This window comes from Siphateles boraxobius, unplaced genomic scaffold, assembly GCF_051911475.1.
Source record: "Siphateles boraxobius isolate OS27281-9 unplaced genomic scaffold, OSU_SipBor_1 111, whole genome shotgun sequence".
Taxonomy (NCBI): Eukaryota; Metazoa; Chordata; class Actinopteri; order Cypriniformes; family Leuciscidae; genus Siphateles; species Siphateles boraxobius.
In genome coordinates, this window is record NW_027508713.1 from 1146673 (window position 1) to 1174561 (window position 27889).

At 38.9% G+C, this 27889-nt stretch overlaps 2 protein-coding genes across 2 annotated transcripts; one reads left to right on the forward strand and one right to left on the reverse strand.

Annotated features, from left to right (window-relative positions):
• On the reverse strand, nucleotides 1–5340 carry LOC143706188 (uncharacterized). Its single transcript, XM_077197856.1, has 4 exons — nucleotides 4797–5340; nucleotides 4205–4372; nucleotides 3677–4070; nucleotides 1–1991 (listed from the first exon to the last, which is right to left on the reverse strand). Exons 1-4 carry the CDS (start codon nucleotides 4869–4871, stop codon nucleotides 982–984), a joined length of 1647 nt encoding a protein of 548 aa, XP_077053971.1. The 5' UTR covers nucleotides 4872–5340; the 3' UTR covers nucleotides 1–981.
• On the forward strand, nucleotides 5281–27649 carry LOC143706751 (uncharacterized). Its single transcript, XM_077199017.1, has 7 exons — nucleotides 5281–5346; nucleotides 8516–8683; nucleotides 8889–9231; nucleotides 11372–12303; nucleotides 23637–23804; nucleotides 23941–24244; nucleotides 25572–27649. Exons 2-7 carry the CDS (start codon nucleotides 8516–8518, stop codon nucleotides 26753–26755), a joined length of 3099 nt encoding a protein of 1032 aa, XP_077055132.1. The 5' UTR covers nucleotides 5281–5346; the 3' UTR covers nucleotides 26756–27649.
• The last annotated feature ends 240 nt before the right edge of the window (nucleotides 27650–27889 follow it).

Sequence of the window (27889 nt, forward strand, 5' to 3'; positions counted from 1 at the left end):
TGATGATGAAACACAAACTTTTATTTTGAAATTCGATTAACAGTTTGCATATTTAGAAACATAATGATGTATTCTCCTGTGTTTCGGAGTAGGTTTATAAATGATTGTTTAAATCTGATGAAATTGTGTTCCCAGATAAACGTTATTAGCAACACAAACTCACAACATGCAGAGATGGAGTTTGAGACGCTCCACGCATGTAAATAAAGCGCATTATATATATATTAAACCTTCGGAGCATATATAGTGTGGATTTTAAATGGTTTTAATATATTGTGCCGCCTTAGAAGACGGTCTAATAATGCGGATCATGATTGTTGTCCATGGAACGAGCCACTTCCGGTAAACTGCGATCGAGGGTTTTTTAATATAGAGAACTCTTAATCGAGGAATTGTGACAGCCCTAAACTCAATGGCAGCTGTTCTGCTTGTGTATGTTCCCGTAGGCAAACATCTGCAATAATATTGTTAAACTATTTGAGATTTTAAAAAAAAAGGTAACAATTTACAATAAGGTTCATTAGCTAACATTAGCTAAAGTATTAACTAACAATGAGTACAACATTTGTCACAGTATTAATCTTTGTTAGTGTTGTTTAATAAAAATTCGATTTTAATAAAATATAAGTAAATGTTGAAATTAATATTAACTAAGATTAATAAATGCCGTAGAAGTGTAGTTCATGTTAACTAATGAACCTTATTGTAAAGTGTTACCAAAAAAACATTTATTTTGTCAAAAGATAGAGCTAGTTTTGAATAGGTTCTTCTTGCCTGCAGAATTACAGCATCTTCCACCGTTTCTAACCCTAAATCAGATCATTACAATTGTCCTACTCTGTAAATGCATGACTATAATCATGGCATTCAAGATTCAAATCATCTCTACTCACGATTGACATAAAAGCTCCTACTGGCGGTAGGAGCTCAATGAATGTAACTTTGTAGGGTCAGTCGAGGGATTAAACTGATGAAAAGACACTATGTTGATTCAGGAGCAGTTTGTTCTTTAGGGTGTTTCTTCTGGTGGGTCTGAAAACCCCCTAAATAAGCGAATCTCTCATCGCAGATGGAGCAGCGGTAAGGCTTCTCTCCTGTATGAACTCGCTCATGAGTCTTCAGGACGTCTGATCGAGCAAACGTCTTGTCACACTGAGAACACTTGAACGGTCTTTCTCCCGTGTGTATCCTCTGGTGCTTCAGTAAGTTGGTGTTTTGACGGAAACTCTTCCCACAAACGGCACAGTGATACGGTCTTTCCCCCGTGTGAACTCTCTGATGAACTCTGAAATGAGCCGGGTCGGAGAAGCTCTTCCCGCAGTGAAAGCACAGGTACGGTTTCTCTCCGGAGTGCATTCTCTCGTGCCGCTTCAGCTGAGATATCTGGCGGAAACGCTTGTCACAGTGTGAGCATCGATGCAGTTTTTCAGAATGTATTTTTTGGTGAGATATAAGACAAATGGGCTGTTTAAAGGTTTTCCCGCATTCGCTGCACTGATACGGCCTCTCGCTGGCATGCGAACGCATGTGTGTCTTGAAATGGGACCCATCTCTGAATCTTTTCTCGCAGAGAGGGCACTTGTATGGCTTTTCTCCCGTGTGTATCCGCTTGTGAACAAAAAGAGATTGTTTGGTGCTGAAATACTTGTCGCACTCGCTGCAATGGAAGGGCTTTTCGCCAGTGTGCGTCTTCATGTGAATTTTCAGATTGCCAGAAGTGAAAGAAACCTTCCCGCACTGTTCGCAGCGAAACTCCTTCTTCACTCTGTGCTCTTTTGAATGACGTCTCTTCTCTTCTAAGGTAGGAAAGCTGATGTTGCATCTCTTGCAGGTGAAGTCTTTCTGTTCTGTGTGTTTTTTCACATGTCTCGATAAATTTCCCTGTTTTCTGAATGTTTTTCCACAGGTTACGCAGGAGAAACTCTTGACCGTCGCCTGATCTTTTGATGTCGAGGCCGTTTCTTCGTCATAAGAGGAACCACCTTTCTCATCTGAAAAGAACAAAATATTATATATCTATTGGCTTGCATGTCCCCAACACATATCAATTCTGAAAATATATCCATGTAATTTGGGTCAACATGCAACATAATGAACATACAAGCCATAAACCATGTGGACCAGCATCCTAAGAAATTTTGCAATGAATTATGATGGAGTGCATCTTTAACTTTCATTTGTAAAACATTTATTGATGAGGTAGTTCACCCAAAAATAAAAAATATCCCATAATTTACTCGCCCTCAAGCCATCCTAGACTCTCTTTTTTCAGCCAAACACAATCGGAGTTACATTAAATAAATGTCCTGGATCTTCCAAGCTTTATAATGGGAGTGAATGGTAACTTGGATTTTGAAGCCCAAAAAAGTGCATCCATCCATTATAAAAGTGCTCCATACGACACCAGAGGGTTAATAAAGGCCTTCTGAAGCAAAGCGATGCGTTTGTGTAAGACAAATATCCATATTTAAAACTTTATAAACTACAATAACTAGCTTCTGGCAGACGGCCTACGGAAGTCGACTTGACGATGAATAACGTAGATGTAGGAGTAGCGTAAGATTTGAGGCTCTCGCGGTTCAAACAAACCGGGCTGAGCAAAAAACTCAAGCTCCTCCCACATTTCTCTTTAAAAATTCTCGTTTTAGACTTCTAATTCGTGACTGGTGTTTTGCTCTAACGCTTCCGCGTTCGTCAGTATGTCATGCGTCAGGTCTAAGGTTAGTCTTTCGCCGTAAATCGATGCGTACAGCCGTCTGTCAACAGCTAGTTGTGATATCAGAGTATGTGAGCGGAGTGGAGCGATGTGATTTTGAATGGAGCTCGGAGCGGATTTTTTAAAAGTCGGAGCGTCGTGGTTTTCACTCACTCCGAGAGCGCTCCGCTACGCTCCATAACGAGTACAATTCATGCCAACGGCTCATTATAGAACTGCATTTTTAGTAAGGATTCACACGTTAAACACATTATGCTAGCATGATACAGATGGATCACTCATATCAGAAAAAAATGTGAAGGTCATGATGACGCCGATGGACATGAGTGACTGCGGGAGGTTCTCAAGCCTCCTGAAAATGACCGGGCAACACGATCTCATGAAAGTGCGTATCTATAGCACAAATTTTATTTCTCGTGCCATTTATACACCAAAAAATTGTTTTTCCGTGCAAATGAAACGCACTAAACCCCTTGGTTAGGATTAGGGATGTGAAGTGCGTGCACGCCATAAAGTGTGTATCATATTCACGCGAAAACTGCTGATCATAGGCTATGCAAGCAACAACTATTTTGTAAATGGTACATGAAATAAAATTTGTGCTATAGATACGCACTTTCATGAGATCGGGCTGGATCGGGTGAAAGCACATTTTAAACAGGTACTTATTCTCACACGCAATCGCTTTCTCACTAATGCATTGCATTCAAACTAATGTAATCTTACTGTCGGTATTTGATTTCGAATGAGCAGAAATCTGTAAGAAATGTAGCGACTAGCTATGTTAGATTAAAGTTTTGAATATGGATATTCTTCTGACAAAAACGCATGGCTTTGCTTCAGAAGGCCTTTATTAACAGTGTGGACTATTTTTATGATGGATGAATGCAAATCATGGGATAACTTTTATTTTTGGGTGAACTGTCCCTTTAAGGTAAAATGTTAAAGGAAGAAACATACCCATATCTGAGGGAATAAAGTCACCATCATCACAGTGATCATCATTATCATTGCCATTGTCTTCGTCATCGTCGTCATCATCGCTCTGTACTTTCTCTGCAGTGGTTTCTTCTCTCGTCTCCTTTGAATTTCTGCAGTCCATCGGTTTGACGGAGCACATCTTCAGCGGCGTCTGCTGTTCTTCAGTGTTACAGTCAGAGGTTTGATCAGCGTTACAGTCAGAGGTTTGATCAGCGTTACAGTCAGAGGTTTGATCAGCGTTACAGTCAGAGGTTTGACCAGCGTTACAGTCAGAGGTTTGACCAGCGGAGCCATGATCTTGAGTCTCAGTATAACACAGTAAACTGAGGCTGAGCTCTGAGTCCTGTGTGTCTCTGGATCTCCAGACTGAATCCTGTGAGTGTAAAACACAGAATATATGCTGAATCTGTCATTGTGTTATTATAAATCAACTTAAAGACAAATTTTCATTGGCCAAACAGACAGTGATTGAAGTGAGCTATGAAATGCAGTGTGAGCTGCTCGAACCTCTCTGTTGGGTTTGTCTCCTCTTTCTCTCAGCTTTGCCTCCAGTGACGCCACCTCTTTCTTCAGCTGACAGATTTCAGTGATGAAATCCTCAATATCCAGCATGGACAGATCCGTTCCTACTGATTTACAGCAGATCACATCCATCTGTGCTGTCATGGTCAACATCTGAAGACAAACACATTATCATTATTACAAGACACATTTAAAATGAACGGACACTGATCAAACTCAAAAAGATTGTTTATGATTATAAACGAGAGCAGAACTGATCTATTACTAAATATGACTTTTGATTTCAGAGAATGTGCAGACATTTAAATGCTTTGTTTTAATTTGAGCCAGCGTTGAGCAGGAATATTTTCAAATATTGTATAATACATGATCACGTTCATTAACGCGTTATTCTGTCGCTAGAATTAAGCAACACATTAAGCGTTCGGCAAAAAATAACGAGATTCGACGAGAGAGAGAAAAATTTTTAATTTCCGATCATCAAAACAATAAACAAAATCAACCATACTATAAACAGATTAATCATAAATCCCCCCCAAAAAACGTATAAATGTAGTAAAACATATTTAACACCCACCGGCTCAGTGTTCAAACAGTAAGATCTTCTTTCTTCCGTTCGGTTTTGTTTTACTTGCGGAATGAAGAGCTTCATAGCGCCTCCTACTGAGCTGGAGTTAGAGCCATATAGGAAAATTACACCCTACTACATTCACGTATTGTTATTTTTTACAGTCTATGATTGTTACTAATAGTTTGAGAACGATGCCGAATGTTCCTATGAATGTAAATGCTACTTGTTTAGGGGATATTTAGCATATTGGTCTCATGTAAACAGAAAAATTCAGCCACAGCTTACTGAAAAACATGGCAGTACCACGTCATCAGGCCAAAAATGACCGTTATTACCTCAGTTCATGTTTACAGAGATGATTAAGACACAGAAATACAATACACGATGGAAGTCAAGTAATCGGGGGTTATTTTTGATTGAGAAAAAGACGGAGAGAGTTTGCGGTAAGATATTATCTAGCAGGTGTTTCGGGAACCTGTAGGAGTCGCTGTGACGCTCTTCAGTGCGCCGGGAAGAGCTCTGAAGAAAGGACGAAGACTGCCGCGCTCAGACTGAGGTATGTTATTAACTGATTGTTGATTACAGTATTTAATGTTTTAATGAGCTTAAATGAAGCGTTTCTTCGCCGTTTATTCCTAAAAACCAAATTAACCATGATTTAACAGCACTAAGCATAATTTAACTTATTATTTAAAAATACGCAGTAACGTAATACCAATTGTTTACTACAGCAAACGTGTTTCAACCATGATATTTCTAGTAAACCCATTTACTGTAGTAACACATTATAATGCTGGACACTTTTAAAGGACGCTTAGAAACGAGTACAAGTATCACAATATCATGTTTAACTTCGAAATTTGAGTTTATTGAATCAAGCAGCTAATTTAAGTAGATGTGCTATGCAAAATTGTAATATTGGACAATTAAGTATCTCAATAATAAAAAATGAAAGAAACAAGTCTAAACATTTATATCTGGAAATAGTTTCTGAATATACTCAGAAATTAAACTAAATTTTGTAGTTGGGTCAAAGACGAAAAGGGGGTTTCAAGCATAAAAAAAATAAAAGTGTAAAACTTCTTTAAGTTCAGTCTTTTTCACATACATTAGAATATGTCCTGTTTAAATTAATATTTTTCTGAGGAAAAAAAAATTACTATCATACATTTTTACCGTGATTTTACAGAAGACACCCACTAAAATGTCATTCAGTGTTACAATATTTTTATGCAAAAAAATCCTATCAGACTATTTTAGAAAAACTATAATTTGATAACATATTATAGGACTCTATTTAAAGATCACAGTGCAGCCCCCAAATACTAATTATATGTCATTTTAAATCTTGGAACTTGAAGGACACACACTTTAGAGGGATAGTTCACCCAAAACTGAAAATTAGCCCATGATTTACTCTCCTCAAGTCATCCTAGGTGTGTATGACACTCTTCTTTCAGACGAAACACAATCAGAGTTATATTAAAAATTGTCCTGGCTCTTCCAAGCTTTATAATGGCAGTGAATGGCTGTTTATGATTTGAGGTCCATAAAAAACATTCATCCATCGTAAAAGTGCATCTATTCATGATTAAAGTGCTCCACATGGCTCTGCGGGGGTTAATAAAGGCCTTCTGAAGCGAAGCGATGTGTTCGTGTAAGAAAAATATCCATATTTAAAACTTTATCGTCTGCTTCCGACAGACTTACTTACTTTCGACTTACGTTAAAAGGGTAAAACCCTTGACGATGTGTGACGTAGATGTAGGAGTAGTGTAAGCTTTGACGGATCTCGTAGATCAAACAAACAGGGCTGGGAAACAACCTCAAGCTCCTCCCACATTTCTCTTTAAAAATTCTAGTATTAGACTCTTATTCTTGACTAGTGTTTTGTTTTGCTCTATCCTCTGCGCTTCCCCGTTCGTCATTGTGTTGTGCGTCAGGTCGTGTTACTCTTCCGCCGTAAATCGAGGCGTACGGCCATCTGTCGGAAGCTACTTATTTTAGTTGATAAAGTTGATATGGATATTTTTCTTACACGAACGCATCACTTCACTTTAGAAGGCCTTTATTTACCCCGGCAGAGCCATGTGGAGCACTTTTATGATGGATAGATGTACTTTTAAAACATAAACGGCCATTCGCTGCCATTATAAAGCTTGGAAGAGCCAGGACATTTTTTAATAAAACTCTTGAGTGTATTCGTCTGAAAGAAGAAAGTTAGATACACCTAGGATTGCATGAGGGAGAGTAAATCATGGGCTAATTTTCAGTTTTGGGTGAGCTATCCCTTTAACAATTGTGAAACAAACTGGTGGTAATATAATCAATGTCTCTTATTTCATCGAGAACAGACACACACACACACACACACACAGACAGAGAGAGACCTGACTAGTCGATAACTTTCTCCCAGTCTGCTGTCGTGAGTTTTGACTTGCTCAGGGTTAATGGCTCAGGTTCTGACACTATTGCCTTCACACTTTAGGCCTCGGCTTTGACACAAATTTCACGATTTGATTATATTTCAGATCAATTTGATATTGATTAAAATCAACTGAAAACAGCATAGACAGAAAGATCAATTAACAAATCAGTACTGGTTCTTCAAAATGAGAATCGATTAAAATTCTGGGTTAAAATCTTTTTAACCCAGCCCTATTATTTTGACATTGCGATACTCAATATTTTTCTTGTCTCCTTGCGAAAAGCGCTGCCCTAGCTAAAGACAAAAAGAAATTAAAACATTCAAATTTATAAAGATTAATATTTTCTTTTAGAACTAAACATCCCTAATTTATCTGAAATATAAATAAAATGCTAAAAATGTTATCTAAACAGTGGCACTGTCATTCAGTGTAATGGAGGACGCTGTGGTGTAACAGACAATTTGCATTACACCGAATGACAAAACATTACCCTGAATGACGAAACTTCTACTTAAGCTAATATTGCAGGCTAACAACGAGCCACCTAAATCAAACAGTGAACTTGACCAGAAAGGTGAATCATAATTATTCACAACATCTACTTATTTTTCAAAAACTCTAACAATAAAAGTTTTTTTTTTTGGCATTTCACTGAATGACAAGTGTTTTTGTTACTCAAGTTACAACTATGAAAAGATGAAATTATCACATATTTAAGAGCAATAAACTTAACTTGCTGCAGCACCACAAGATCTTCAACTTTGATGATGTCACAGACTGCTTGATGACTATTGGTTGTTTATTTAATTTAAAAATTGCTTCCTGATCCTGTTACACTGAATGACCTCTTACAAACTGCGTATTCGGGACAAAAGTCCCCTAGTTATTTCAATACTTAAGGAAAAAAATAATACATAGTCCTTTTAATATAATACAGCCAACACTTATGTGAACATGGTATTTTATATGTTTATATAAAAATGTAATAGTAAAATCAAAGTCCGGACCATTACGTTGAATGACAATTTTACACTTTGGAGCATTATTTTACTCATATTTTGTCATTTTATTTTCACTAAAGTTATTTGAAACATGAAAGTAGACTATTTACTTGCATTTACCATGTTTTTTTTATGTAAAATCCCTTTTGTAAATTTAATTTGATGCGTACACCAAAATGGTGACGTCTCGTCTTTGACCCAGTTCTAGGTTGTTCATTATATGTGAAATAATTTTGAGACTGATCCGTTCATTATAAATGTGTCTTATAGTAATAATGATGATGTTTGTCTTCAGATGTTGACCATGACAGCACAGATGGATGTGATCTGCTGTAAATCAGTAGGAACGGATCTGTCCATGCTGGATATTGAGGATTTCATCACTGAAATCTGTCAGCTGAAGAAAGAGGTGGCGTCACTGGAGGCAAAGCTGAGAGAAAGAGGAGACAAACCCAACAGAGAGGTTTGAGCAGCTCATCATTTCATCCTTCAGCTCAATCAAACCAAAGTTGTGTTAGCTTCTCACTTATTATGGCCATCTCAAATTAAGACAGCAGCAAAATATGCTAACAAATCACCAGTTTAACCGCTAGAGATAACTGCTGAGTAATGAGGCTATTATACACAGGTTGTTGTTTATTTGTGTTGATCTATGATGTGTTTGTCAGGATCTGGAGAAGGTTTCAGTGTGTGTGACTGATGGGACAGAAGCTCAGGATTCAGTCTGGAGATCCAGAGACACACAGGACTCAGAGCTCAGCCTCACTTTACTGTGTTATACTGACGCTCAGGATCATGGATCCGCTGATCAAACCTCTGACTGTAACGCTGGAGAACAGCAGATGAAGATGTGCTCCGTCAAACTGGAGGACTGCAGGAACCTGATAGAGAGACGAGGAGAAGAAACCACAGCAGAGGAACAACAACAGAGCCATGAGGAGGAGGATGATGATGAAGATCAGAATGAGGATGATGAAGAAAATAAGGATGATGATGAGTTTATCCCTGCAGGTTTGTTTCTTCCTTTTATGACTTTTTTTTCATGATACTTGAATGTCAGTAGTCTTGGTAGGATTAGGCTCATATTGGTCTATGATGGTCCTGATTAGGGGTGTGTTTCCCAAAAGCATTGTTAGCAAACTTTGATCATAATCTCCATTGAACCATAGTTGGCTTTAAGAAACGCACCCCAGGTTTGAGAGCACATCAACTCTAGTCAAATACTAGGGGGTGTGACGGTTCTCGGTAAAAAAATCTAACCGTACCGTTTTCTACCCACGGTTCGGGATGCACATGCCCCGCGGTTGATCTCAAATCTGATGACGCATCTATGGTTTGTTGAAAATATCAATGCGTAAAACAGACTGTTCCACTAATATATGTTTTTGTTGATGGATGCACATGCTGGCTCCCAAATAATAGCTAGATTACAACAGCGATAATCAAAAAACGTCAATACGGTCACTCTTTGTAAACTTTGTTCAATGCGCGTAGTGTTCGCTCGAACTTGAGCCATCATTTATGCTGTCATTACCCGGGCGTTGATAGCGCTCGAGCGCAGGCGAGACCTAAACAGCACACGCTGCTATCGGTGTTTAAAACTAAACTCATTTAAGCTTTGCCAGTTTAAACATTGAAGAGCAAGAAGCAAAAGAGAACTTGCGCACGCTGCGAAAAGATTTGTGTGTGTGTGTGCACTCATGCGAAGAGCGCACACGTCTCAGCCAGTGCATAAATATTGAGTTCTCTTTCAAGTCCAACGCTTGAATGGACAAATTTACACAAAAATTATGTCGACATGTCCGTCTTGATGAGTATCCTTGCAGACATAGTCTGTTATGCCTTAAGTGTACTTATAGGGTCGAGAAAGAATGCATGTGAACAGTATCAGTACTGTCTGCTGGATCTGTGCATTCGGTCTTAAAGTGACGGTAGCCTAATATTCTTGCTGTCTGTGTTTTTAATGTTAAGCCGGGTGCACACTGTGCGATTAATTATAGTCCACGATTGTTGCTTGTCAGTCTGTTCGAAAATGATCCTCGCTGTAAGCCATGACACACTGTAAGATCTCAGTTGTTATTAATGTCAGACTGTACGACAGTCGAGATGCGTTAAAAACTGATCCACGCAAGAAAACTTGCGCAGAGTTTTACATCATCAATCAATGACGCGTACGTTCACTGTGAGCTGCATTTCACGTGGGATTGAAATTTCTAACATTAATTTTGGTCATGGCTTTTCTTAAAAAACGAATACAATTTGACGGTCGTCGTAGGAGAAGTAACACTGCAGGACTGCGAGTCAAATCTTCTGACACTGCCAGGATTTCGTCGGAGGTAAAATTTGATTGCAACGATCATTAATCTGCCGACAGTGAACATTGTCAAACTAATGCTTTCTGTACACCTAAAGACTTTGAAAAGATTTAGAAAAGACTTTATAAGATTATCAGCTCACATCTAAAGACTTGGGTTCACAGTTTTTAGTCTCAGACTAAAGACTTGCGATAATATCAAACATGTTTGATATGAAAGACTAGAGAAAGACTGTCATAAATCGGGTCGCCGACTGCAGATTATCACCTCACATTTAACGACCGAGACGACGGGAGCACGCCGAGACTCCAGTAAGATTCCTAAAGACTGCCAGTCTTTAGTCTGGGACTGTGAAAATCCTTTGGTGTACGCCCGGCATTAGTCTCAGACGGCCAAATCGTGGCCAAAATCGCACAGTGTTCACCTGGCTTGTATCAAACAACAAAAGACAAGGAAACACTCACTGCGCTTGATTGAAAAGCTTTTGTAACTTTAATGAGGATTAATCTTTAATATATACAGTCAAATATGCAATGTTATTTTACATTTGATTACTTTATTCAATTTCTGTACCTGAAAACTAATGTTAGACCTACCTGAAAAGCACAGTTTATTTTATTTGTATCTTTGCTCTATAGTATTTATTTGTACTTAGATTATTTGTTCTTATTATCTTTATTTTTATGTGATAGTCTTTTTTTATCTGAACATAGCACATACTAAACTGTACCGAAACGGCAAACCTAAACCTGGGATACAAACCGAACCGTGAGCTTTTTGAACCGTTGCATCCCTATCTAAAGTTTGACATTTTACCACCATTTTGTTACTGACAGATGAAAACACTGGCTCATCCTCTGATGGAGATGAAGAAACAGCCTCAACATCAAAAGATCAGCTGATGGCCAAGAGTTTCTCCTGCGTAACCTGTGGGAAAAAATTGAGCTCACAGGGACATTTAGCGAGACATGAGAGAACACACACAGAACTGAAAGACTTGACATGCAAGAAATGCAACATCAGCTTTTATACCACAGAAGAGAAGAGACGTCATTCAAAAGAGCACACGAAGAAAGAGTTTCATTGTGAACAGTGCGGGAAGGATTTCTTCACCACTCCTTATAATATGAGAGCTCATATAAAGACGCACAAAGGCGAAAAGTCTTTCCACTGCAACGAGTGCGACAAGTATTTCAGCAACAAAGGTAATCTTGATGCTCATAAGCGAATCCACACGGGTGAAAGGCCGTACAAGTGCCCTCAGTGCGAGAAGAGTTACAAACACAAACCCCATCTGAAGAGGCATGTGCGCATTCACACAAACGAGAGGCCGTACCAGTGCAGCGAATGTGGGAAAACCTTCACAAACTCAAGCTGTCTAAAGTCACACCAGAAAATACACTCTGAGGAGAAACCGTATCAGTGTTCACACTGCGATAAACGATTCCGTCACAAATCTGATTTGATTTGCCATGAGAGGACTCACACCGGAGAGAAACCGTACCTGTGCTCCTACTGCGGGAAGAGCTTCTTTAATCCGGCTCATTTTGGAGTTCATCTGAGAATTCACACTGGAGAAAGACCGTATCACTGTAGCGATTGTGGGAAGGGTTTCAGTAAGTGTAGTACCTTAAAAAATCACCAAAGGATTCATACAGGAGAAAGACCAGTCAAGGCTTTGTTGCTGTGTGTCAACCAGTCAACCAATCAAAATGCTGCTTGGACTCAGCCAATTAGCATTTTCAGCGCCCAAGTCCCACTACCGAAAGTTCCTGACCAATGAAAATAAGTAGGACCTTGTGAGCTGGTCCTTTCTAAGGGGGAAATTTTTACCTGGAACTTCATTTTTAGACCCTGTTCCTGTGGTCGAAACACACCGAGTACCACCCCAAAGTCCCTACCCAGACAGCAACATAGTGTCGGCCCAGATCCGGCCCACATCTGGGCCGTGTGGAATCCATGTGGACCGGACCTTGGCCGACAGTACGTTGCTGTCTAGGTAGGGACCAGTGTTGGGCAGTAACGCGTAACTCTTGACAGTAACTCATACTGTAACACATTACTTTTTAAATAAATTAACTCCGTTACCGTTATCATATGGTGCGTTGTCCGTTACTTTTTTAAATTAATTAATTTTGGCTGAAGTGTAGCCTACAGCCTAACCTGTTTGCAGCAGCGACGCATTGTAGGATTGGTGGTAGGGTTGCTTGCCACCCGTCCCTTAAAATACGGAATTGTCCCGTATTAACAAGTAAAATGATGCGTCCCGTATCAAATCAATAAGGGAAGCGATTTGTCCCGTATTTTACATAAGGCCCACACATAGCCTAGTTGGATAAAAACATAAGGATTTACTATACTAATAGCAAATAGCCTATAAATAAATCAATTTCACAATAATGTTACATTATGATTAGAATCAAATGAATTTTGTCCATTTTCTAAGCTTAGAAAATGCACATTTATAAGGGGCTGAATTTTATAGGCCTAAAATATTGTTTAGTAATTCTGTGAATTACACGGCGAAAACCAAAGTAATACTACCCACCGGATGAAGAAGGGTTGGCTCTCAGTCTCCACAGAACAAAATATTTATTTTATTTTATTTTTAGTGTTCGCATTTATGAGGAAGAAACAATGTTACGGACGTGACAGTTCTCCGTACGTGAGCGTTCTGAAAGCGGCACTAAAATATGCTTTAAAACTTTCACAGAGACATCAAACAGAAAGCACAAAACCTTTCTTTAAAGTGAATTTCGTTTTGTATTAATTGTATCTTTATTTTAATCAATGTTTCATCAACCAATTGCCTGGATTTAATAAATAAGAAGTAAATATAGCAGACGATAGATGATCACGAAACGGAGGCGCCAGCGCGTGAACTGGAGCTCGTTTCATGAATGAACCGAAACTCGGCGTATAAGGTAGCCTACTTGCCTCACAGACATGTCTACTTTTAAACAGAACAATTCAAAACGAAAGAAAACAGACTACAGACTGCTCTCTGCTTATGAAATCCGTATGAAATGTGCATTTCTCTCTGGCGCGTTCACTACTGCGAAGATCGCGAGTCAGCATAGCGAGTCACCTCAGAAATCCTTGTGATATATTCAGTTTGTGCTGGTCTGACTTAAATAAAATAGTGTTTAAAAATTACTTTCTGTTTCTGCAATGAAAACGCGGCTGATTATTGTATCTTAAATTTGACAGAACTTGAACTATTAAAAAGCCTAAAAATAAAATAATAGGCCATCTATGAGTGCCTGGATTTCATAACGCTTTTAAACATGTTTTATGTGTTTGGAATGCGCTCAAGAATGATTGTAAGGAAGTTATTGATCTATGAAAATTATTGTTGGATGGTTTTCTTTGGGATGGGTTTTATTGAATCAAGAAAGTGTGGTTTTCCTTTCACACAATGTTTTTAAATGTCATCTATGTTCTTCCAGAGCATTTGTGCCTCCATGATAGATGTGTGTTTGTTTGTTCAGGTAGCTACTTTACCTTCACTGCATTTGCAGATGAGGGAAGTCTGTATTTATATATTGATCTTACGTGAACACAAAACTCGGCCACAGCTTCTTTTAGCAGTAACACAAACTGAAAAACATGGCAGTACCACATTAGGGCAAGAAATGACCAATATTTACCTCAGTTCCTGTTCAAATTCAAGCCCAAATCGATTCCTCTTTTGTGTTTTCTTGCATTTGGATGGACGGACACACAAAATTAGGTCAAAATACCAGTCTCAGCAAGTATTCTCGTAAACACAGTCGGTTACGGTAAAACTTCAAATAATAGCCCGGGCTTTTATTTTCCCAAATCGTCGAACTGCACCGGCTTGGATTTGAGACAGGCGTCTATATGAGACAGGCCTTTATAATTTAGTGTTGAGATGTTGTTCATTGAGATGTTGTTCCTAGAGTCTGTAATCTCTAAAAATCTCCAAATGCTCCACGTGAAACTGTGGTCTTCCGACCTTTTACTATCGTGTCAATTGATGTTGATTAATATGCGCGAGGGAGAGAGAGCAAGACAGCGCTGGCGATGTTTAAAGACGTGAGAGTGCTCTCTCTCTCTCTCTCTCTCTCTCTCTCTCTCTCTCTCTCTCTCTCTCTCTCTCTCTCTCTCTCTCTCTCTCTCTCTCTGCTCGTGCGCAGCAGTCATTCTATTCTACATCACTCACTGATCAAAAAAGGCTTTGGCGGGACACAAATTTGCTTTGGCGGCCACCAAAAAGCGGACGATCTGACGGGTTTTAGAAGATTAAATACAACCCGAAACTAAAAAACAGACCCGGCCTCTATTTGAGACCGGCCTTTATTTACCCAAACCTGTCGCCACACCAGGCATGTAAAAGAGACAGGCGTCTATTTGGGACTCGGCTATTATTTGAAGTTATACGGTATGTCTCGAGAAAGAGGTCAAGAGAAGGATGTGGTTCATTATAATGGATCCGTGCATTCAGTCTTAAAGTGACAGCACCCTATAAATACCTGCTGTTGTCTATATGTCATTAAAGGGGTGGTTGACTGCTTTTTTTCTTTGCATGACTGTGTTTATGGGGTGCAATATAACATGTCTTCATGTTTTTTTCATAAATTTCACCTTTGTTGTAAGCCACTTTCTCCTCTGTCATTTGAACGACCGGTTGACTTCCTGATTCTATGAAACCACTCCCTCAGAAACAGGCAATGGGCTCAGATTGGTTATTTGGGCCGGTGTGTTGCAATTGGCTAAACTGCGTAGTCACGCACGTATTCCGGAAACTGCACGCCCATTACCTTTTACGGGCAAAAGCTGCATGTGCTCCGGTCAAATGTAAATAATGGTGTCAATACTGTGAGCCAGAATCAGACCCAGAAAGCGGCAATGAAGAGAGTCAAGCAGAACCTTCCCACTGCTCTTACAAAACGTTTCTGAATGGTACATTTTTGAATCTTTATTATTATTCTATTCTACTATTATTATATAAGAATTTCGATATGCTGTTACTTGAAAATGCTACTGCTGCTTTTTAGCTTTTGAGATACGGCTTTCTCCTGATTAAATGTTTAATATAACTGAATAAATGACTGAGTAATGCCGTTTTTTAAAATTATTGTTTTGTCGATATAATGAACAACCGTTTATCTATTCACAAAACTTAGTTTACTCGGTGTATCGTTTTCTTTAGGTGTACATGTAGCAACTGTGTTAAAATGCCAACAGAACGTGAAAACATCTGATAACAGCAGCTGAAGTTTGCTGTTGCGATTACATATAATTCTTTTAACTTTATACACGTTTGTCTTATACACACAAAATAGCAAAGAACTAACTAGCTACAAACAGCGTTGGCATTGGTTTACGTTCTTGATCAAATAGAAAAATTACGTCATAAAGTATACATGGTAAATACATTTACAAAATTAGTACATAATTACAAATTCAGGTCCAAAATGCTTGTACGCGTTTGTCATAGACACACGAAATAGCATAACTAAGTGGCTACTAAAGCCAGCGCTGGCATTTGTTTACGTCCTTGATAAAAACTAAAGCATTACGTCTAAAATTATACATGCAAATATATTTAAAATTACTAACTGGTTGTGGCCCAACAACTGTTGCCTCTGGTTTTAAAGTTGGAACTGCTTCATGCTTTAGTAACAGTTTGTTGTTGAATCCGACATTGAATTGTGGAGATTCTGGAAGCTGTCTTCCGTAAAATGCGCAGCACAGAGAGCTAAATTACGATTGTAATTTTCTGGAACATAATCAAACATAAATTGTAGCCATTGTTGACGAACTACAGCGTCCGTAGGAAGCCCGAACACAGACGGCATTACAGCTGGGTGAAAATAACACACTTTCGACGGCATGGCTAATGCTCTCCACTATAACTCTTCCTCTTCGACAAAGACGCAGAAATATGGCCACGCCCCCTTTTTTGCATATTCCGGAGGGAGGGTTGATTATGGGTTAGTTACGTATAAAACCCGGGAAGTATTGTTGTAGTCCCATTCGAGTCGTTTTTGTAGGCATTAAACTTCCTGATTTTTAAAAGACGATATCTCTGCTTACGTTGAACTTTCAGCGCAGCAACTTTGCAGATACTGTTCATGCACCAACAGCAACATTACACACTATTTAAAATGAAAAAAGTGAAATCGCAATCAATCACCCCTTTAATGTTAATCAAACTACAAAATACAGCTTTAACAAAGATTCATCTATATCAAATTCATGCAGTGAACATAGTGTTGTTTAAAATGTATTACATTTCTGTACCTGAAATGAATACTTCATTTAGACCTTACTTTATTTGTACATTTGTTACTAGGGTTGGGTATCGGTTGGGTTTTATCCGATACCAGTACCTACTCTGTATTTTTTTTAAACGGTTCCGGTGCTGAAAGCGAAACCGCACAGACTTTGTCAAAAAATAATACCTTTTTATTTACAGGGCCAAACTGGACACAATATTAACTTAAATCTTTAAACAATATAAATACAAGTAACGTATGGTAATAATAAATAAACCAATATAAAATAAAAATTCACATTTACATAATATCAAATAAAACAATATTGTATCAAACAATGTAATAATACTGGAGATTAATAGAGATTACTACCAGGGTAATCTAATCTCGACATGGCTCCAGGTTCCCATGTTTTGTCTGCTTGAACAAGTCATGTAAGTTATCTGGTCGTTGTACTACGGCAGCGCTTAAGCCCCGTTCACACTACAAGCGACTTTGTCGCTGCATGTCGCCAGTGGCTGGCGATGAGGTCGCTAGAGGGCGTTCCCACTACTACTTGCCTTTATGAATGACATCCAAAGATGTGGAGAAGGATCATGCATGCTCCGCTACTATTGGTTGTCGCTCTTCATTTGCATAAAGTTAAACAGATCTCAACTTTGTCGCGTCGCCAGACAGGTCCCATCCGGTCGCCAACGGTCGCTGTCGCCCGTGTCGCCGGAAATCGCCCGCTCCTCATTGAAACTAATGGTATTGTGTCGCTTTGTCGCTTGTAGTGTGAACGGGGCTTTAGCTTGGCGAGTTTGGTATTTCGTTCCCACTGCGTCTTAGCTACACAGCATTGAGTGAACCTATGAAAGAGAACGTCTCTGGTTACTGGTGTAACCTATGTTCTCTGAATAGGGAACGAGACGCTGCGTTCGCTGCCAAGCTCCTCGCGCTGCCGACAAGCTTCCTTTTTCAGCAGAGAAATCTGAGAAGCAGATGATGCCCGCGCTAATATAATATGACGATGTAAGAGCGTTGAGGCGACGCCCGCGCCATCAGCCAATGCATTGGCGTGATTCTATATGGCTTCAGACAATCGGCACAACCAGAGGGCGTTCTGACGCGTAATTTTACACGTGAAATGCAGCCAAACCTTGGAGCGTTTTGTCTTCGTCATCTTCATTAATCCCCTCGCTATAAGCAGACGTTCCGGGAGTCTCCCGCATATTGATAACGGCTCCCTGATGCCCGCAAATTAGTTAAAATATCCCGGAATCTAGAGCGAGCGAGCAAGAGCGCGCATGCGAGACAGAACAGACTGTGCTCCAAACCGTATAGTGCGCGCACGGCGGAGAGAGAGAGAGCGAGAGACCTTACGTGTGTGCGCCTCATGACACAGAGAGTCAGGCACCGAATTTTTCGTTCTTATTCGCTCTGGTTACTACCGTTTACGTCGGAACCGGTTCCCTATTGGCACCGCGTTTCGGTACCCAACCCTATTTGTTACATTGTATTTATCTATGCTTGTGATTTATGCATTTGTTCTTATTTTTTGCTGACTGTTCACTTGCCTTTAATAATGTTTGGACTTTATTAGTTTGGCTAGTGTTTATATGGTATCGGAGACACTTAAAGTGTGCTTTAAGTAATAAATGAAAAGTAAATTTAACCCCCACCCCCAAAGTATATTTTTTTCTTGGTGATCTGAAAAATTATCTTATCTGTGAATCAAAAAACGTAATATCATCAGAACTGTGAGTTTTATGATCTGTTGAACCACTAGAGGTTGCAGAATGGTGCAGTGAGCATGACTAATTACAAAAAATAACAGATAAAAACATATTTTTGTCACCGTCATAATTTGAATGAATTAACGTTTATTCAATTCAGTTCATTTCAACTTTATTGTCAGACTCAGGGTCCATTAGAAAACCATACAACATTACAGACACCCAACACCTCCCTAAAACCCACAATTACCAATTATAAAAGACAGTTATACCAGTGCTTCCACAAAGGTGACTGGTATCGCACAACATTTTTACTAGGATTTGTCAGCAGATTAATAATGCCATTCTGAGAGCCATTCAGTCGACCAATAAATTTGTACATCAGATTTCTCAATAGAGCCTGGAAAGTGTTGACTCTTGTCTTACAGAACAAGTCACTTGCACTACACCACCTAGGTTTTTTAAGCAATACCCGCATACAGTCATTATAGGCCACCTGAAGCTTATGTATTGTACTATAGCAAAAACATTAAGATTGAAAACAGCTGTGTCATATAGCCGACGGTTTTTGCTGTGTTTTCACAATTGAACCATTTCTCATTTCCGGGTTTCTCAGAAGCAGACGAGAGATTACATTAAATACATATTTTTTGTGTGTTCAAGTTTGCTCAAAAAGCAAAAGAAAAACTCCACAAAAGTGTTTTCATAGCTTTAAACAAGAGGAAAAAAACAGATTGATAATGGCAGTCAGAAGAGGGATTTTACTGATACTCCCAAACCCTGACAGCAGCTATTATTTTTGTAATTTGATGCAAATGTAATATAATACAACGTATAGTGTTATAAATGTGCATATATGTATTTTAAAAAAATGAAAATATAAAAAACGTTGCAGGATTTTATGACGCTGATGACCGTTAAAATACGTCATCAAGGGTCCGCGCCACTGGAATTCAAGTGTATTTTTGAATGAGAAAAGGGCGGAAAAAGTTTGCCATTTAAAAACGATTTCTAGTGAACAGCAGGTGTTACTGACCTAAACCTGTAGGAGTCGCTGTGACGCTCTTCATTGCGCCGGTAAAACCACTGAAGAAAATGATGCCGTGCTCAGACTGAGGTATGTTGTTTTGTCTGTAGTGATTTATTGAGCTTAAATTAAGCGTTTTCTCGCTGTTTATCCTTAAAACCCTAATCAACCATTGTCCAACTTAGATGTTTTTATTAAAACCACAGTGACCGTACGTTAATTGTTTACTTCAGCAGACGTGTTTGTTAAACCGGTGTACTAACGATATTTAATTTTCAATTCTGATCACTTTTAAATGAGTCTTAGAAATGAGTATCACATACTGTTTAATATCCGAAATTTTAGTTAATTAAATCCAGCAGCTTAATAAAAGTGTTGATAATATATAACAATATTTGATAGTCCTACTCAAGAAACATGCCTAAACTTGCAAATTAAATTTATATTTCTGAATATTCTCAAATGAAAGTAATTTTCTTTATTTACAGATCAAATCTGTGTAACTCTGCTCGTTCATCATAAATTCAATTCTTATTTATTTGTATAGCGCTTTTCACATTTCGTTTCAAAGCGTCTTTACAGAAAATGTCCACATTACAATTTAACGTTAGAGTAATCTCTGTTATCAGAGGTGACTGTCAAAGTAATATCAGAAATGTACAGTTCTAAGATAATACAAAAAAATCCAGTTAGCTAACATTCATTTAGGTATAAACAATGATCTCATTACAGCGATAATAACAAGTTCTGATCATAATGATTACAATATATAAAAAACTTGGCAGTGGTGCATGTTGATTCAGAGTCGGTGTCATCTCTTCTCAGGTGTTGGGCATCTGAAGTCTTTGTGAGAGGCAACTGGAGCTGACATACTCTCTAGTTACCTCTGGATGGGCATCCTGAGATAAAACAGACAAGCAACTGGATAATACCATTTCAAACAAAAGGTAATCATGTGCATTTGATCTAATATAACTGGAGTACATGATTATGAGATGCATTATTTGAATGCTTGGTTAAAGAGATCCGTCTTTAATCTAGATTTAAACTGGGAGTGCGAGCCTGGCACCCGAACATTATCAGGAAGGCTGTTCCAGAGTTTAGGAGCCAAAATTGAAAATACTCTGCCTTCTTTAGTGAACTTAGATATTCTAGGTACTACCAGAAGTCCAGAGTTTTGTTATCTTAAAGAGCAAGATGGTTTGTAAGGCGATAGACGATCAGTTAAATGCACTGAAACAATTTAGGGCTTTATAGGTCAGTAGTAATACTTTGTAATCAATACGGAACTTAATAGGTAAACAATGCAGAGATGATAAAATTAGTTATGATCATATTTTCTTGACCTAGTAAGAACTCTAGCAGCTGCATTTTGGACTAATTGTAGCTTGTTTGTTGAGGATGAAGGACAACCAGCTAGTAATGCATTACATTAATCTAGTCTAGAGGTCATGAATGCATGAGAAAGAGATAGCATGTTCCAGAGCTTAGCGATGTTTCCGATGTGGAAGAAGGCTTTTTTTGTAACGTATGAAATATGATCTTCCAAAGACAATTTGCTGTCTAATATAACTCCATAACAGGGCCCGTATTCATAAAGAATCTTAGTGCAAAGAGTAGCTCCTAGTGACAAAATTATAAGAAAATTCTTAGAAATGTGGGCGTTTACTCTTAAAAATCCTAGTAAAGAAAAAAGTAATTCAGAAAGCATCTTAACCCTTAAAAGAGGTGCTAAGGTCAAAATTGTTAGGAGCACGGACGAGGACTTTTAAGAGGCTTAAGAGTTTCTTTAGCAGAGGAGAAAATGGCAGAAAGACGAAGAGGGAGAAGAAATGCATTGCAGAAAATAGATGACAGTGAGTTAATAAGACACTATAGATTAGATCGTGCAGGGATCATGTTTGTGACCGATTTTATTAGAGACACAATAACATCTCCGACACAGCGCAGGAATGGCGTAGTGCCAGGAATTAAATCACTACTGTACATTAAGATATTTGGCAGCTGGGAAAATGCATCAACGCAGCAGTGATGATTTGGTTCTGTCACAACCTTCTGTAAGCAGAGTGATCACAAACAATTACAGCACTTTCAGAACCTCTTATTGTGTCGCAGTTCATTTAGTTTCCACTGGACATTCCCACATTGCAGGCTCAAAAAATGCATTTATGAATATAGCAGGCTTCCTCACAAGCAGGGGGAATGAACCGTAAATAATTTATTATTAACCGCTATAAGCTCCTATGTCTGCTTCTGCTGTGACATCCGGCCTGATTTTCCTTTAAGGATGGCCTTGTGTTCATCCACTAACTGGGCTCACAGTAAACACTGTTCCTCTGTCCAGTTCAGCTTTCTTGTCCTTCTTGTTTTTTTATTCCATGTTTGCTACATTAAAACCAACATTCAAATCACCACTTAAATAGACAGTGGGACAATTTTTATCATTCTAATCCAATCAAATACCTTATAGGAAATTAACAGTATGGTAAATAAAAAAAAGGATTTATATACACATATATATAGTGTGTGTGTGTGTGTGTGTGTGTGTGTGTGTGTGTGTGTGTGTGTGTGTGTGTGTGTGTGTGTGTGTGTGTGTGTGTACGAGAATGGTCAAATAGGAAAAATTACGCATGTAATTTCAAAGTGAAGGCTTAGAATAGACCCTATACTTAAAATCACTCTTTTTTTCCTTCTTGGACAACCAACCAATCACAGTCTTCAAAAGATTGTGTCATACATAGCAACGGGGTCAGCCCCGCCTCCTCACTAAGATAAAAGTTTTTGTCTTTTCCTTACTCAGAGTTGCTCTCAGATCGGTCCCGAATCGCTCTTAAGCTAAGACTCCTACGTATAAGATTTTAAGCTAAATTAAGAGTTTGCACCTACCTTGATATCGGGTTTAATGGCATAGTTTAATTTGTGATTGCCTTATTGCACTGTGTTCTACTGTACATTTTAAAATGGAGATACTATTATGTTAAGTTACATGTAAAATACTTAAAGTTATGGTTTACAGAGGTATGACCAGTGTTGGAAAAGTTCACTTTCTAGATGAACTAGTTCAAAGTTCAGTTCACAAATTTTAAAATGAACTAGTTCAGTTCATACTTTAACATTTTGAACTAGTTCATAGTTCTTTTTTTCCATATGTTGCTGCGAGCTATTATTTTTCAAAAATATTGCCACAGCCCATATACAGTAGAGCCACAGACAGTAATTATTTTATCGGCGGGCAAAGTTTGCACAGAAATGTAAGATTTTTCCCATCCTGACCGACCTCGTCATAAAACTGGTTTAAATGATCATACGATGCCTCTTGCTGCTTTTTGTTTTGCTGACGCATGTGGCGGTGCGACACTGGTCGCTGGTGTTGCCAGATTGGGTGTTTTACATATTAAGGCCTGTTTACGGTGTGTTTTAGCCGGGTTTTCACTTGGAAGGCTCTATAGAAATCTGCCACTCTATTGAACGAAGTTAAACAGAGTGCTGCCATTCACAGACACCAGAAAGAAGTTCACAGTAACGTTCATCAGGCAGTAATACAGTACGTTCAGTTCACGTTCGCCTAAAATACGAACTATCGTGCAATGAACGCGTTCGCGCACAACACCGGGTATGACTACATTGAGTGTTGAGTTACATCCAGTATTTGACACTGGAATTATAATTCTTTAAATTTGCTCTTTTAATTTTATTTTGAATGTTTGGTGCTGACTAATCAAAAAGGCTGCCACAAGTTCTGTTTGAAATTTTTTAATAAAAACGAAGCAGCAGTATTGCACAACAAAGTCATGTTCTGGGCTACGCATTTCTTCTTTTAGAGAAGTAGAACATTTGTTGCTCTTTTTGAGAATGATGCTTTTTAGATGGCTAGGTTAAGCACAGTGCATCCTCCTGACAAATGTGCTTTTAACTATTTAATTCTTTAAGATGCCTGGTCTCTTAAAAAGTTGGTTTTGGATCAGTATCGGCAGATACTCAAGGCTGTGGTATCGGAGAAGAAAAAGTGGTATCGAGCCACCCCTAATAAAGACAAGTTAATAATATTGAGAAGAGGCTCTTCTGCTACATTATAAATGTTTCTTGTAATAATGACGATGTTTGTCTTCAGATGTTGACCATGAGAGCGCAGATGGATGTGATCTGCTGTAAATCAGTAGGAACGGATCTGTCCATGCTTGATATTGAGGATTTCATCACCGAAATCTGTCAGCTGAAGAAAGAGGTGGCGTCACTGGAGGCAAAGCTGAGAGAAAGAGGAGACAAACCCAACAGAGAGGTTTGTATATGATTCATTTGAATCACCTGTCAGTTTGTCCAAAGAAATGAGGCCTCTGTTAACCAATTAAGATTCCAAGTAAAAGTCATGAGCACAATGTCAGTGTTAGCTAATATATGTTGTTTTGTACTGTCAGAATTCGATCTGGAGCATCAGAGATCAGAGATCCAGAGACACACAGGACTCAAAGCTCAGCCTCACTTTACTGTGTTATACTGACGCTCAGGATCATGGATCCGCTGATCAAACCTCTGACTGTAACGCTGGAGAACAGCAGATGAAGATGTGCTCCGTCAAACTGGAGGACTGCAGGAACCTGATAGAGAGACGAGGAGAAGAAACCACAGCAGAGGAACAACAACAGAGCCTTAAGCAGGAGGATGATGACTATAATGAGGTTGATGAAAATCAAAATAATGATGATGAGTTTATTCCTGCAGGTGTGTTTCTTTCATGATATGTTGTTGTTTTTCATGACACTTGAATGTAGGGATGGGAATTGATAAGATTTTATCATATCTATGCCACTGACGATTCTGCTTATCGATTCGATTCTTTAACGGTTCTCTTATCGATTCCTGATAGCACTGTATAGAAAAAAGTAGTCACAGCCTATGCTTTTTCGGCAAAAAAACAAGTGGTTTTATTTGTTTTAAAGCTTACACTTGAGTAAGCAAACTGAATAATAAATAAGATTTAAATAAAATAAATTAAAAACTCTTTTGTAAACACAAGCATACAGGTCAGAAACTCTTCCTCCTAATATTGAATTAAAACTATTCTCCATAAAAACAGGGATGGAATAGTTATATATACAGTGTTTTCGCAGAATATGCCTGTTGTTTGTAAGACGCCAGTGATATTTAACATTACATTACCCTGTTCAACGGAGGTTACGGTGCTGCTATCTTGGGCAGTTGTACGCAGCGGATCAAAAACACGGCATTCCTGCTATTCAGTACCATGGGTAGATATGTTTAAGCATGTTGCTTGTATTTGCACCTTTACTCAAAAATTACAGCCTTGCAGTTATTGCAAACGGCATAATTTTCGTCTCATTTAGTAAAATAAAGCCAAGCTTTAGATCGTCTCTTCCTCTCCATGATTCCCTCCTTTGCTCAAATCGTTTTGACGAACAGATGCGTAGGACGCCGTGCTATGGTGCCCGATAAAGGACAAAAGGGACAGTTGTGAGTTCACGGTCTGTATGGCTGGGACTCAGAGCAGGAGCATCGATAAGAGGACTCGTTAACGTCAAGGGCATACAATATCGATGGTTCATAAAACTTAGAACCGGTTCTCGAGCTGCATGATTTGGCCAAAATGGGTGGCAAGTGTTGCATTTCCAAATCCACTTCAGGTGAGAGTTTATGTCAGAGGTCTTCAATCCTGTTCCTGGAGGGACACTGTCCTGCAGAGTTTAGTTCCAACCTGCTTCAGCACACCTGCCTTTGTATATTCAAGCGATCCTGAAGAGCTTGATGAGCTGATTCAGGTGTGTTTGATTAGGGTTGGAACTAAACTCTGCAGGACAGCGGCCCTCCAGGAGCAGGATTGAAGACCTCTGGTTTATGTAATTAACTTACAGCCTTTGCGAATTGATAACTGCATAACCATATTGCAGTTGTGGTTTTATGAATCGTTAATCCCTAGAAGTTTGGCTAATAGACTAATATATCAGAATTTAAGTATGATGCGTGAATGGTACATTAACACTGAGTACGTTTTAAATTTTAAAAAAATGTATTACCGTTTCATTTCTTTCAGATGAGAATGGCGGTTCATCTACTGATGGAGATGAAGAAACGGCCTCGTTATCAAAAGATCAGCTGAAGGTCAAGAGTTTCTCCTGCGTAACCTGTGGGAAAACCATGAGCTCACAGGGACATTTATCGAGACATGAGAGAACACACACAGAACAGAAAGACTTCACCTGCAAGAGATGCAACATCAGCTATACAACCATAGAAGAGAAGAGACGTCATTTAAAAGAGCACAGAGTGAAGAAGGAGTTTCACTGCGAACTGTGCGGGAAGGATTTTTTCATTTATAAGTGTCTAAAAGCTCACATGAAGATTCACACTGGTGAAAAGCGTTTTCACTGCAGCGAGTGCAAAAAGTATTTCATCACCAAAGGGAATCTTGATGCTCACATGCGAATCCACACGGGTGAAAAGCCGTACAAGTGTCCTCACTGCGAGAAGAGTTACAACCATGGATCCCATCTGACGATCCATTTGCGCGTTCACACCAATGAGAGGCCGTACCAGTGCACTGAATGTGGGAAAACCTTTAAAGCCGGAAGTTGTCTATGGTCACACCAAAAAATACACTCTGAGGAAAAACCGTATCAGTGTTCACACTGTGATAATCGATTCCGTCACAAATCTTCTTTAATTTCTCATGAGAGGATTCACAGCGATGAGAGGCCCTACAAGTGCAATGAATGCGGGAGAACCTTTAAAGATTTACGTTCCCTAAGGCCACACCGAAAATTACACTCTGAAAAACCGCATCAGTGTTCAAACTGTGATAAACGTTTCCATAGTAAATTCTCCCTTATATGCCATGAGAGGATTCACACCGGAGAGAAACCGTACCTGTGCTCCTACTGCGGGAAGAGCTTTTTCAATCCAGGTACTCTCAAAAGTCATCAGATGCTCCACACAGGAGAAAGACCGTATCACTGTAGTGATTGTGGGAAGAGTTTCAAACATAACAGTAACTTAGTGTTGCACCAGAGGATTCATACAGGAGAAAGACCATTCAAATGCTCATATTGTGGTAAGACATTTGTTGGATCACATGTCCTGAAGACTCATGAGCGAGTTCATACAGGAGAGAAGCCTTACCGCTGCTCCATCTGTGACAAGAGATTTGCATATTTAGGAAGTTTTCAGACCCACCAGAAGAAACACACTAAAGAACAAACTGCACCAGAATCATCCTAGTGTCTTTTCATCAGTAAATCTAGAAAAGACTCATTCAGCTCATCCTGAAACTGCACATTGAGCTCTTTCTGCCAGTAGGAGGCAGTGTCACATTAAGATTTCATGTGGATTAGAAGTACATATGGATAGAGTTAATGCTGTGACTGCAGTGTCTGACAGAGTAGGACTATGTTTGTGTCTGAAATCGCCCCAATACCCTTAAATAGGGCACTATTTGAGGGTACATCCATTTTGTAGTGGTGTCAGAAACTATAGGTGACATTATTAAGTGCACTCATTCAATTCCACAATGCACCACAATGAGTGTACAACTGATATACGCTCAACAGCTAAAGATACCCATAATGCACTGTGAGGATTGTGCCGAATAAATTCCTGCATCTATCCAGAATATGGCGCCCACAGCTCAATCATCCATCCATCCATTTTTCAAAAACGCTGGTCTAATGTGGCTACAGTGTAATATCATACAGGTATATATTCATTTTTAATTGATTATTAAATTGTTTAAATAAGGTTTATACATAGTTTCCATAACAGAGTTCAAGATAAATCCTTTCATCTCACTCCTGGAGCTGCCAATTTGCTCAGTTTCAAATGATTATTAAACAGCTCAAACTATGCAAAAGCAGCAGCCCTTCCAGTGCACTCAGTGTACGAATTCACCCACTCGTTTTCATTCACTCCTTCAAGTGAACTATATTAGTGGACTAATGTAGGTAATAGTGAATGGGTTTACGGGGCCGATTTCGAACACAACTAATGTTTTTTTTCTTGAGGTTGACAACTAGTACTATTAAATATAATATAGTATTGCATGACATTGTTAAACATGATGTATGTGCTTAAGGATGCATGAAAGAGATTAAAGTGAGAGACTGCCAGTTGCACCCACTTTGTTTGTTTTTATTGTTGCATGTTCCCTTTTTATTCAGCTCACTCCGCCATTGCGTTGCCAACGCTTAAGGGGAAACCCTTACTCCAAATACTACTGAAGCCGCATTCAATCATGCCAGTAACACTGGCCAATGGCATTCAGCGTGCCAAATATGAGAAGGGCTTCCCTATCTATATAATACGTCGCATGGACGTAATCCATTCAGAATCTTTTCCTTCAGCCAACCTTCTGAAAGG